The following is a 13,559-nucleotide window of genomic DNA, read 5'->3' on the forward strand; positions in this document are numbered from 1 at the left end:
GCAGCTACTATATTGCTTACAAGACTGAAGAGCACGAGACACCATTGATTACCATGCCAGGAAATGCAGGCAAGCAAGAGAAATGACATCTGAGGTTCAAATAAAATATTTTTATTTTATTATTATTATTATTATTATTATTATTACTATTATTATTATTATTATTAAGCACGAACGGCGTCCCAAACCATATCGCCCTGGATGAAGAGCCATATTTCTCCTCTACCTTCCACCCCCTCCAAGACGACTTGGTCTTGTAACAACAGAAAACGCGAGCTAATTTTTGCCTGTGGTGATGGTAAAGGGTTAAGATCCTCAGAAAATAAGCAAACTGCATGTAGGGGTGCGTGCGTGTATGCGCGTGTGTGTAGGTGTGTGAATTTAATTAAATTAAATCACCCAGCACTAAGTTTCATTAGAAGATACGGAGCAGTGAGCAGGGGTTGTGCGAGCCACTGGACTTGGTAACATCGAAACGTGTCTGTTCAGCGTGTCCTTCCACACCGACCCGCAGCAACCCCGACATGTGTTTCACCTCTAAGGTGCAGCAGTGTGCATGACCAGGGATGCATACAGCGAGAGCACTGTGATCACCCCTGGATGGGAGCTGCAGAAGTCGAGCGACTCCACTCCGCGTTTTGCCCTGCCCTTGTGCGCTCTGCTCGCTGTGCAGCGCGCGTCTCCGATGCATTTTGCCTCCCTCTCGCTGTCATAAAGACAGGACAGCTGTGCAAGAGAGAAGTTGTTGGCAAACCGAGCACCAGCAGGTTGCATCTTCCCCGGGATCCTCTCGCCTTCACGGAGTAGTCTGGACTTTCTCTTTACCAAGGGAAGGTGAGGCGGACGCGTCAGTACATAAAGTGAGGAGTTATCTGATTTTCAATTCAGCATCTGATCATCGTGCTCGTTTCCAAAAAAAAAAAAAAAAAAAAAAATTAAAAAACATCTTCCAATAAAGCCTTTGGATTTCTTTCATGTCAACGGAGCTCGTATTTTTTTTGCGAAATATTTTTTTATATATATTTTTTTCCCAAGGATTTCACTGATGTGTGCGATGTGGAGACTGCGGGTCGCCTTATGTACTCTGTCGGTGCTGTCCCTGTCATCTGCTGGAGAAAGCAAAGCGCGGAGCTGTAGCGAGGTTAGACAAGCTTATAGCGCTAAAGGATTCAGCCTCCTCCATGTACCTCATCAGGAAACATCAGGTAGGCGACACTGACACATCATCGGCGCGTTTGGCCCACAACAACCACGTGTCATGTCTCCCCCTTCAGATTCAACAATTTGACGAAGAGCCGTGCCTCTTCCTCGCACATTCCGCGTGTTTAGACTGCTATCCTTCTTTCAGTCAAACAGATGAGTAGGAGTTTATTGTCGGGGTGTCCCGTTTGCGTTTGACTGAAGCGAATGATGCTGCGATGTGTTACAAATCAATTCTCGTTCTTATGGATGAGCTATAGAGGTGCCGTTTAGTCGAGGATTTCCTTGCTGTTTAAAAAAAAAAATCATTGTCCACTCAGTTTTCTGACCAGTCAGTGATAAATCACGGCAGCCTGAATTCCATTGATTTTCTGTCAGGCTGGCGTTTAAAAAAAAGTAGATTTAGCGTCTAGAAAAGACCTGAGGTGATCAGAAGATTTAGGATTGTTTCTTCCCAACTGAAAAAAAAAAATATTACGCAGACAAGTCAGCCAAAGCAACTGAGAGATTTGTTTTACTTTTCTGTAAGAAACCTAACATACCAAATAGTAATCAAAAGACAGAGAGGCCTGCAGACATTTAAACTTTTACAGCATTTTGTTAATAAAGAGTTGTCTTTTCCATAAAGCATTCTTTCAGTTTACCTAACAGCAATACTCAGCTATTGCATTTACCCAGATTGTACTCCTTTTTTTTTTTTTTAAATTGAGTTGCTCTGGTGAAAACAGTAAAAGACTAACTTTCTTTTTCGGGAAGTGGCAGCATACCTGTTGCTCACATTCAACAGAACACCATAGAGCTTCTAGTGTTGGATTTGGCTTAAGAGTTTATAATATTTACCAGTAGGGGGCTGTATGCCCTCAACATGAATGACTTTTTGTTTTTCTTCTGTTGAGTTCTTTTTCATTTTGATATTCCTAAAGGCTCTTCGGTTGAGGTTTTAATTCATGCTCTATGGTGTGGCAGAGATATGGATTTTATTATCTCCTCCACGGTTATAATCACATTTGTGGTCAAAGCAAGAAAACACATTGGCCAGTAAACACATTCACACTTCGTGAGAGGAAATTGAAGGGAAGTAGAGGGACCTGTATCTAATCCTTCCATTGCCGCTCACAGGGAAAATAGAGATACAGTGCTTGTAATTGGCAGCATCAGACAGTAATAATCATGGAGTCGTCTTATTCTTTCTTGGAGTGGTTGGACTATGACGAGAATCTGGTTTCTTTGCACACTCTGGCTGTGTTAATTATGAGGATTATTAATACTCCCACGTCTCAAGAGTCAAAATAAATGTGCTGTTCATAAACAACAGAAAATATTAAATGTTTGGGTTCATGCTTGTCTTGCTCCAGCACTTCATTAGAATTTGTATTCTACTCCAGGAGTGAGTACCTCATCAGCACAAGAACACCGAAATACAATCATCAATGTGATGAGGTTATTTAATATGTAGACTTTTGCATTATGTAGGGGGAAACAACTTTTTTTTCTCTTTGGTTTTACTTTCTTGAAATCTTTTTTTCATCATTTGTGTTTGACATAAAAGTCTCCATAAATAATTAAATAATGGCTTTCGCTCAACTCCCCATTGCAAAGTGATTGCTGCCAGATTTCCACAGATGTCGGGAACGTAACAAGCATTACTTTGCATGCTATTTTACACAACTGTAATGCTGTTGCCAAGCACTTTATCCCTTGGCGAATATCTGGGATGTATTTGAAAAATTAATTCAGTCATCTTTGATTTCCTTGATGCACTTTGATACAAACCTGGACTCTGTGCAACTGTAATTGTTTAGTTTGACAGCCCTTATAGGAGTGAAATTCATCGGGTGGTTCCAGGATTTGACCTCATAATGTTCTGTGAGCGGTTCCCACACAGAACCTGGACATTTATCTCAGGAAAAATTTCAGAAGATGCCAGACATTTCTTATTTCTTGTAAGCAATTGTGAAGCACTTGGGTCGTTTCAATATCTGATTATGCAAACCTTTGAGTATTATTTAATCTTGCCTGACATTCCTCATCTGCTTGGAATTTAAGAACTTGGGTCAGTTGAGTACTTTGAAGCTCCAGATGCATGAAGAGACTGTAACCAAATTCTTTCTTATGTTTTTTGTGTTGGAGATGGACTTTGTGTATTTACATTGCTGCTTTCAAACATAAATACAGGTTATGACTGGACCTAACCAAGAAGATTTCCATTCTTTCACATTAAGTAGGCTAACACAGAGATTCTGCAGTCTTCACTATATCATTTGCAGTCATGTCACTGCTGTTCGTAAAGATACAAAACGCAGAGGTCTTTGACTTCTCTTTGCATATGGTAATAATTTCACCAGCCCAGCTTCATTGTTGAGCAAGAAACACAAATAACTTTGTGTTTGTTTTAAAATACCAAAGTGAGTGGAAGTGTTCAATTCAATGCTAGCTAGAAGTATTTCTCTTGTAATTTAACTTTTCTATTTGTACTAAGACAATTCTTAAAAGAAGTGCATCACTTTCACAGCTACTGTCAAAAAAAATGTTACAAGGTAAGAGTGAGTTATCCAGCTCTAACAATGTCACATCAGTCAGCCTGCTGCAGAGTTCAGTAACTTACCGTCTGTTGGTTAGTGATGGAGAAGAGTCTGGCAGAGGTCAGCCACTTTATTGATGGTAGAGCGGTGGTCATAGGTGTGAATGATGGAGTAACCGCTTCTCCCATAGTTAAAAGTGGAGAAGAAGACTCCTGTTTATGTCTGTTTGACTTTTTGATTATTGTAATTTCTTCTTTTTTAACCTAATACACTAAAATTCACATATTAGGACACAACTTTAAATTTCAGATTCACCATCTAGGCTACAAACAAACAAAAAAGCTGGTTCAGTCAGATTTATTCCATGTGCAAATGTACAAAATCCTTTGAGGGGAAAATGACCTCAAACATGTTATGTGAATAGTTTGAACAAACGTTTGTGCACATCTAGAACTTTTTTCAAATGTTGTTTGTAATTAATAAATGGCCATGGAGAGAAAAACAAAATAAACTGAATTTGAATAATCTTTTTAGTGTTATAACAGTAATGTATCTTTTAATGTCCTAGAATCAAACAAATTATAGTAGAAAACTTTGCAGAGTATCTGTACAGACTGTGTCTGGAGGCAAGCTGTGTCTGCTGCAATGAAACTGACTCAAAAACTCCCGATTACTATTTTGAGGCTTATGAATGAGGCTCATATTGGAAAAAAAACTTTCAGTAGATCCAGTTTTACCCACATAGGGAACTGAGTAATTATCTTCCCTGCTTTCGACTTTTTCTTCATTTTCTAACACCCTTGGGTTCTCATGGCGGTGTCTCTTGTAGCTGAAGTCCTAGTACGTACTTTAGCTTGTTTTACTGACTACAGATAGTGACATCCCAGTAATCTTAGTTTTAGTTTTTCAGACTGCAAAAGCTCTGACAGAAATCTGAATGATGATTCCAAAGAAGCAGACATAAAGCAGTGCTGCTGAAATACAGCGTTGTATGTGGGAAGACTAAAAATAGAAAACAAAAACATTTTTAAAACTCCCTGCTGGACAACTTCATTAAATTACACCAGGTTTGCAACTTTCCATGTTGCTGATGTACCCCCAGCAGGATGGCGTGTCACAGAGTGGCTCGAATGCATGGATCACCCCCGCCACCCTCGTGCTTCTGTGTGGAACATTAGTTTCAGTGTCACGCACACAATGCAGCATGATTGTCAGCTCTTTGTTCAGAAACACAGCTGCTTCTGAATGCCTCCGTCAAGCTCCTGCCACGACGCTCCTTCTCTGAGGCTTTGCTGTTAATATCAACATCTACTTACACACAGAGCGGCTGGGAGCCTCATGGGTGGAGTCCGCTCTTTTCCACAGCCTTCAAATAAAAAGGCTTGATGTGCAGCAGCTTCTAATGTGTGTTGCCTGAGTTTTATATTTCCCTCCTCAAGAATAACAACTACCTTTGGGGTTCATTTCAGAACAGCCTTATTTGATTTCTTTTATCAGAGCAGTTATTGGTTGCTAGACAATACAGCCATTTTTTTTTCCTCGTGATGCTTCAACTCTGCGTTTTTCTCAATGATCAGCATTTGCTGGTTTGTAGGTTGTCCTCCGTATTGACGTCAAAAACCTTTTGAAATGCAACACAACTCTATGCGATCCTCTTAATTTGTGACTGTAAGGGATAATTTCATCTTTTCAACTGTCCACTTTCCTAATTGCTATTATTTTGAGATGTGGAGGGTTGGGTAACGGGGTCGCCATGGAGTTGAGGGTTGCTGGGGTTACACAGTTTTTTTCTGTTTCTTTGTCTTACTGCACTTCTTCTAATTTGGCTGTATTGTACATAATTTTGTGGATGTAAAACAACAAAATAAAAATAATTGATCGCAACCCTCCTACTCCCCACCCCCCCCAAAAAAACATTTGAAATTATCAGAATGTGAAGTTCTTAATTCTTTGTCTTTAAAACAAAGATTCTACAACACTTATCATCATCATAGCACATGAAGTCTTTACAGAACCTTATTTCAAAATAAATATAAATAACTAAAGCAAATGGTAACCATAGTTAATCCTGTCCCGTCATGTTTCAGTGTTCCTTATTAAGAACATGTTATCATCATTCTCTATTTTCCAGTGACTTACTACTTTACATAAAATGTAGGGCAACTTTGCACAACAAATTTAGCAACATTGCCAGATGTAATCACTAAATAATAGAATGACATTAGAGCTTTAGTAAGTCTCAATACCACTGGTAAAACCCTTGCCCTGCAAATGTCCATATAAAATTTCCGACAGGCGTTTTTCTTTTTCTTCAAAGCCCATTAAGATGCTCTTGGCTTTGCCAAATTGGAAGCAAGTCTCTCGGCAGCGTGTATACATCTTCAGAGAGAACAGTTAATAAGATGTGAGGGAGATTAGGCTTTGTGTGAGTGTGAATGTGCGTCTGCGTGTTAATGTCTCTGTGGTAGTTTAGCCTTGATATTCAAGCCCTCCTTTTTTTCTTCCTTTGCATCTCTGTTGTGATGGAAAATGACAAAAGTACTTTGTTTTTTCATTGCGAGAGACAGATTGTGTGCTTGAGTTTTAATTGTAATCCTCATGTGGTTCTCTTCAGATTTCATTCAAAGAGAATGTCTGACAGTTGTCCTGGTCTGTAGAATTTGTTTACCCTCTGCAGGCATTCATGCCTGAAATGCAGGGTCTCCAGGCATCCCTGAACCCTCCTCGGCACCATGTATGGTGCTTTCTAAGTAGTGTGAAAAGCCCCCGGATAGCGTTGGAGACTGCTGCAGCACTTTTTCCAGTTTTCAATCAACTACTGGCCTAAATCAGTAATAGAGGGGGGATTAAGAATCTCTACTCTGTCAAGCGTTGAGAGGAACTGGAAAATAAAAAAGTGAAAGGATGGATGTGAGTCTGTGTTTGGGGATTAGAGGAGAGAGCAGAGAAAAAAAAATGTTGAAATAAACAAACTTTCCTACTGATAGGGAGCATAGGGGTAAATGAAAGCATCCTTGACTGATCATGTGTTAACTTCATGACTTAGAGGTATAGTGTTGTGAGGTGAGAGGACCTTGACTACACAAGGAAATAGATAGCAAACAATATAATCCATCTAAACATAGGGGATTAGCAATCTGAGTTGGTGTTTTTTATTGCATGGAAAGATTGCCATCATTTATATATAAAGTATGTGAAGTTGTCTTTCTGTGGTTGAATGAAAAGAATACAAACTCCCACTAGAAGATTCAAAAAGATCAGTTTCACTCCTCTAGCAGAGAAAAATATTATTCCAGGATTTTCCCATGCCTGGGTGTTGCAGAAATGTTGTTAAGGATGGTCACGGTCACACTGTCACATAATCGTTCATACTGGGAAATCTTTGGCAGTCATTTGGGTTTATCAATAGGGTTTTGCTACTAGCCAATGCAGTGCCGACTTTTCGGGTTTGACTGAAAAACCTTAAAAAAACATTTTTTACTGAACAAGCGGCATTATGTTCCCCTTTTTTTACGCAGGTGAGTGCTTGTGGCTTTCCCGCCACTCTTTACTCTATATAGAGAACCACTGCACTCTGTCGTGTTGATTGTTGTGGTCTGTTTTTTGCCCAAAGAGACTGTTGTCTCAGGAGAAAAGTCTCTGAATAGAAAGTCCCAAGCCTGACAGCAACAATAGGGCTCCGAGAGATGAGAGCCACTGGGTGCCCTGGGAAAACCCACCTGGGTATATATGTCAAGGTGTCAAGGATGCTAGTGAATTTCACACCAGGGACTTTTTAATTTTGTTTTTTAGACACAGATAAATAGACATGGCTGAGGTGATTTGCTAAATAGTTCAGCCCCCAGTGACTTGCAAGTAAACAACCATGAAAGTATAAATAAACATAGTTTGACACAACTGCCATGGCAACATCAGATGCTGTCAACAATTGTTGACACCACTGGTGTCACTGACATCACAGGCTTGACAATGGTACAGTTGTTGTTGTGTTAAAGGAACATGGACAGTTTCCATTCTCTGAAAAAACTTAAGCAGTGCCTTTTATATGGACAGAAAAAAGCAGCAGATCTGACAACTTAAAAATTAATCTGGTTCTACACTATCCAGACATATTTTAGTGCAGATTTACTTACAGTAGAAGTTCATAGGAGCAAAAAATATTACAATATATTAATATTATTATCAACCAACTGGAGAGGTAAGGGATGAAATATTGCGTAATATTTTTAAAGTGTCAGATAAGAGCAAGGCTAAAAAATACTGAGTGTAGTTTTGATCAAATATGAATCTTTTAAATTAGGCTCATTAGTTTATAAAAACTTTACCCTATTTTTACTCAATACATGAAATCATTAACAAAAAAATGTTGATTCAAATATATTATACTACATCACAGTGCGCTAAAGAAACAAACTTGCAAGTTTTATAGGAACCTTTTGATCAACCAACTCAAGTGCATAATTTAGAAGTAGAAAGGTAGGGCACTTTCAAATATTTTTACACTTTCATAGGCATTCAAAAGTAATTATTTTGTAAATAATAATCAATGTGCATATAGTTTATTACTTACATGCAACATATGTTTTGCTACAAACTGATAATTCACAACAATTTGAGAAAACCATCACAACTCTGAAGCACTGTGGAGGCAGCATCATCCTGTGTAGATGCTTTTCCTCCAGTAATGGCAGAGAGGTGTGTCAGAGTGGAAAAGGCTAATGAAGCTATCCTGGATGAAAACCTGTTCAAAGCTGCTTCCAGAAAAAATAATATACAGCAAGAACTAAAATCTAATTGTTTAAACTAAAGCATATTGATAGAATGGCCAAGTCAAAGTCCAAATCTGTAAAGAATCTGTGCTAAGACTCAGATGTTCTTTTTCAACAAGTTGGCGGTGGTGCTAAACTGGTGCCAGAGCTTATTTGGCATAAGTTTGTCTTTGCCCCACTGCAAGATGTTGCTATTGCACCAAAAAAAATCATTATTATTTTTTTCTAACTTAGAATTCCAATTGGGCCAAATAAAAGAAACTCTTTCATCAGGAGCTAAAGGCTGGCTCATGGGGCACTAATGCCTATCAAAACCTGTGTGCCATGTTTAATAAAACTTCAGAATTTAGTTTTGATCTTGTAAATTTAAAATTATAAAAATAATAAAATTAAAAGCACTGTGCCTCAGCAATGATTGAAATAAATAAGCTGGAAAAGTCAAATTAGCATCAGAAGAAGGCAAGGTAACTTTTTCTGATCTTCCAGCTGTTTGCTATGAAATCAGTTCGAGTAAGTCGGTGCTCCCCTGGACTTAACTCTACAAGGTATTGAGTCAGTAAACTGTGTACTAATGCACATTAATTTCAGATATTTTTTGGAAAAAAATTGCAATCATGACTTTTTTTCTTCACTTGACAATTATATAGATTATGATGATGATGATGATGATGATGATGATGAGGATACGGCTTTTGCCCATCACATAAAATGTCACTGAAGCTTGTGAATGTAACATGAATACAGTACATGCGAAAAACAATGTAAATCATTTTACAAGGTGATTTATATCAGTTTTTCCCCAATATATAAATTCCCTGTGTGTTTTTCTTCTAAACCCGGTATTTAAAAAAAAAAAATCATTGTCATTTTCCTTAACATTATGTTAAATCTAATTCTATACAAGCCAGTCTGCGTGTAAAGTGAGCCACCAGGTTGTGCGCCACTCTTGTTATATTTGATACTTTTATCAAGTTAAGTTGTTGCGGCAGTAAGTTTAGACACAAATTACACTGTAGGGCATTTGCACCATTTTATTATAATTAAATGAAACACATCTCAGACACAGTATAGCAACTCACACAGCACATTAAGGTGAGATTCCCACAAAGTTTAACTTGAGCTTCATTTATAATCTTGGTTAATTACATTAACCTTACCTTGACCTTTGGCAACAATTTGATCAAGATTATTGTGTTCCACTTGCCTACAGGTAACTCTGGCACTGCAGATTGTAATTCTCAAGTAATACTGCAGCAAGTCACAGAGGACTTGAAACAGTAATGTAATTCCTCCATGTTACATAGTCTCTATAGCCCTTAGGCTTTAGTGTTGGCTCATTCCTCTGGGGCTTTCTTCATGTTTTAGAAGCTAACTTGAGAACTGTTGCTCAAATATGCAGCAATTCACCAATGTTTAAAAGTTTCTTTTCACAACCCCTGATGCTGGTACTGACACTATTTATTCAACCAAAAACAAAAGAAATAAAATAAAAAACCAAGTCACATTTTACATTTCAAAGATAAAGGAACTGATAAATCCCCTGCTACAATTTTATTAGTTCTTTAATCATTTCTGAAATGCACATTATAAGCACTGAAGAACCCGTTGAGCATCAAAGGAAAACGTACAAGCAAATGTTTTGACACAGTGAATGCAGATTTAAAGTTAAAATTTGATGGTTTTAAATATAAACTAATATAAATATAAATATTTTGTTTTTAGCATCTAATAAGTACACTGCTTTATGTCTCTAGGCATATTCTTTTTCATAATATAAATGTTTAAAAGTACATGACCCCATGTTCATGCTCACACATTAATCTTTCTGCAGCTTTTTTATTATCTAGAGAAAAGGTGTTGAATTTGTGGCGCTGCCTCGTCATTGTGGGAATAATAGAAATGTGTTTATTTCTCTAATGGCCGTCCAGAGTTCACGTTCATGCAAACTTTCTGTCCCATTATGTCTGGTATGATGAAAACAAGTATCTTAGCTCTAATGATGTGCATCTAACATACTGTATTTGCATACATTTTTCCTTATGCTCCTTCTTCTGGTAGGATCCATTCTATACGGCTAAACGAATACACAGCTCAGCTCCTTTTGTGTTGTTCTCTCTGTTTCCTTAACTGTAAACAATAACGATTCCTCATGCTTAACAATTAAAATATTCTGAGAAAAAGGTCTTCTTATTCTGTGGCTGTATGTTCTAATCAAATATTCCAGGTCATTTATTTCATTTCCGCTGATTTTTTCAGGATTTACTAATGATGTACAACCTGTCTGAATAAATCACTCAGGTGAAAAGATGGCTGATGCTCATCAAGCAACAAAAATTACAAAATTGCCAAGGCATTTCTGTAAAAACTTTCATCTATTCAACTAAATTGTATTTTCAAATAGCAGAAGCTACAAGGCATGCAGGGGAACCATGCTGCGCAACTTATGAATTAAGAAATTTGGGCCAATTATAGAAGATCATGACCCAGTTTAGTGTGATCTTTTCAGTGCCTTTGATGTTGAGAGACTAATTGGAAATTGTTACAATTTTTATGTTAATGCAAATGCTGATCTTAACCCGGTGTCATACTACTGGGCTGAATTCGCAACATTAAATAATAGGCTTGGCAGTGAAATACCATTGGGGATATAACAACATCTAAAAGGTCTGCCTCATGGAGCATCTTTTGTTACCTGATTTCTGCTTAACTCCTGTTTGTATGCTGCTCCCTTTACTTTGTAAACTAAGATGCACAAATATATTGATTTCTATGACTTGTGCAATGCATTTTTGATTCAGAAGTAATCAGAAATGAGGGAATTTAGAAAGCAGTTTTATTTTAAAAGCTTTAGAAAAGTAACCTTTTAATTAGTGCAAAAAGAAAGGAAAAAGACTTGAGTGTTGTTGAAGTTATGGATACATTTATGACAGAGGCTTGTAGTATCTCCGAATAGGCGTGATCTGCATGTGTGATGACACTGAATACTGGCTTTTTGGCTGAAATGGGCTTGTAACTAGGCATTTTGGATTGAAAAGTGTTAAGGAATGACACAGGGATTCATGTGGAACTAAAGCTATACAGTGGGGGGGAATCAACAGATCATTTGAATTACCCTTTTTATGAAAATATAGAACAATGTTGCGAGTAAAGATGTCTTGGCTCACTAGGCTCATGCATCTCCAGGGAGCTTTGCCTTTATGACAAATGTGACATACTCAAGCAGCACAGCATAAATGTCAGTAAAGGACCACCATGAAAACTTGTTTAGAAACGCTGATGAAGCTGTAAAACAAATAAAACCATAGTTCATTTTAATAATTCAAAAACCGTTTTAAATAGAGGTGCAAATATGTCTGAAAGGCCTGTTATTGGCCTGAAGTGTGTTTCTCTGGTGTTTACATCTTTTGGATCCTTTCATTTCTCTGTGTATCATAGCAAGCATGTGGTGATGTGATACTTCTTGGCAACTGCTTGTTCTTTGAGTGCTCCAGGGTGCGAGAATCTGAAAAGAAGCCAGCCTCATCTTTTGCTCCAGGAACCCTGCTGTTTCCTGTCCCCTGAGTAAGATGACAGTAAACGAGTGGGCTGGTCATCTCATACCCTCGGGCTCTACCCTGGGCTCTTCAGACCACCAGCTGTTGTGTTTAGGACTGAGTCATGCACCAGTTAGCACCGTGAATCCAGAGCACGAGTACAAAGCTTTAAACTCACTGCGTGCCTCTTCTCTCGTGCAGCACTTCACTGGGACAACTAAATTACTGTAATAGTTTCCACTAAGCGTCTTCAAGCTCAGTTCATGAACTATTTCATTTTCAGTTCTAGAGATCTCAATTACTAAACACAGATTTGAATCAGCCAAGGGGAACATAGACTACAAATACGAGTACCTGACAAAAGAGTAAATATAAATCATAATCTATTTCTGTAAGTATGTAGTGAGTCTTTAGCTTTTTTCTAGAACTTATTTATTCTTGAAAAGTAGCAGAACAATATATACTCACGTCACAAACTTTATTTAACGTTTATTTTGGTGCAAATGTCCACTATTGTCTTACTCTTTTTAATAATTAAGTTGGACTTCAGTAAGATTAGATTTGCTTATTCACATATTGTTTTTGAGGTAAATGGATTGGACAGCACATGAAAATATTTGAAATCATCCGTCCTCTACTGTGTCTGCTGTCTTTTTTCTTTTGTTTTTTTCTTTTCATTTGTCTAGTCATCCCTTGCAGTGACTTTTGCTTCTGTCTGTGTTTCAAAAATGTCAGGAAGTGTTATAACCACAGAGTTATGCAGCATGAGGCAACAGGTGTGTCCGGGTGATGATCCAGACTGACGCTCTAGTTTTTCATACACTATTCGCAATTAGTGTTTTATGAGGAGAGTAGTGCTTTGCAACAACAAAACACCATGTTCATGTGCAGAAGAAAACTTGTGTTAAAGACCTTCATGGTCCATTCACATTCCAAAGTATTTACATTCAGATTTGTTTGTACTTAAAAGTCCCACAGTACTTGGTGTTATCTGAGTCGTTTTTCCTATAGTAGACAAACAAAACACCATAAGTACTTTAAATCGATTTATATCATTTCTACTGTTAGCTAGATTTCCTGCCATGCAGTGCTGGGAGCAGAGTACCAACTTCTCAATTACCTGCTTCAAGAACCTTAAAAAATATTGACATTCTATATTAACATGCACAGTAATAAAGTGATCATTGTAAGAAATAGATTCAGTAATCCTGAGTGCAATTGTTTGTCTTAACACCTTGCTACAGAAAAGTCTCTTTTTTTCTTCTTCAGCTGGTTGTTTCTAGTTCAGCTTATTTTTATAGGATCAAGTGTTAAGTTTTAACAAATGCTTTACACTTTAACATTTATGGTCTAAACTAATTTACAATGTATGTCTCTTGTTGAGGTTAAATAAAAACATAAAGGCATATTATGGCATATGTTGGGGTAGTAGTTCTTCACTTTTGCAATAAATTGGAACGCAATGTCTCCTCTACACAAATCAGAAAACACCTTCAGCATTTTGCTTGAGTTACATGAGTAAAGTTGTCATATTC

General features: G+C 37.6%; 1 protein-coding gene across 2 annotated transcripts in view; it reads left to right on the forward strand.

The window, feature by feature from the left end:
* The first annotated feature begins 323 nt into the window (after positions 1 to 323).
* LOC114143403 (glypican-6-like) overlaps positions 324 to 13,559 on the forward strand; it is a 150,773-nt gene continuing 137,537 nt past the window's right edge. The window contains exon 1 of one of the 2 annotated variants that reach the window (XM_028015391.1): positions 324 to 1,205. In XM_028015391.1, the coding sequence (XP_027871192.1) occupies positions 1,046 to 1,205 (160 nt within the window). In that variant the 5' untranslated portion in view covers positions 324 to 1,045. The remainder of the gene's footprint in view (positions 1,206 to 13,559) is intronic. The other variant, XM_028015390.1, reaches the window with a different exon arrangement.

This window comes from Xiphophorus couchianus, chromosome 4, assembly GCF_001444195.1.
Source record: "Xiphophorus couchianus chromosome 4, X_couchianus-1.0, whole genome shotgun sequence".
NCBI classification, from domain to species: domain Eukaryota; kingdom Metazoa; phylum Chordata; class Actinopteri; order Cyprinodontiformes; family Poeciliidae; genus Xiphophorus; species Xiphophorus couchianus.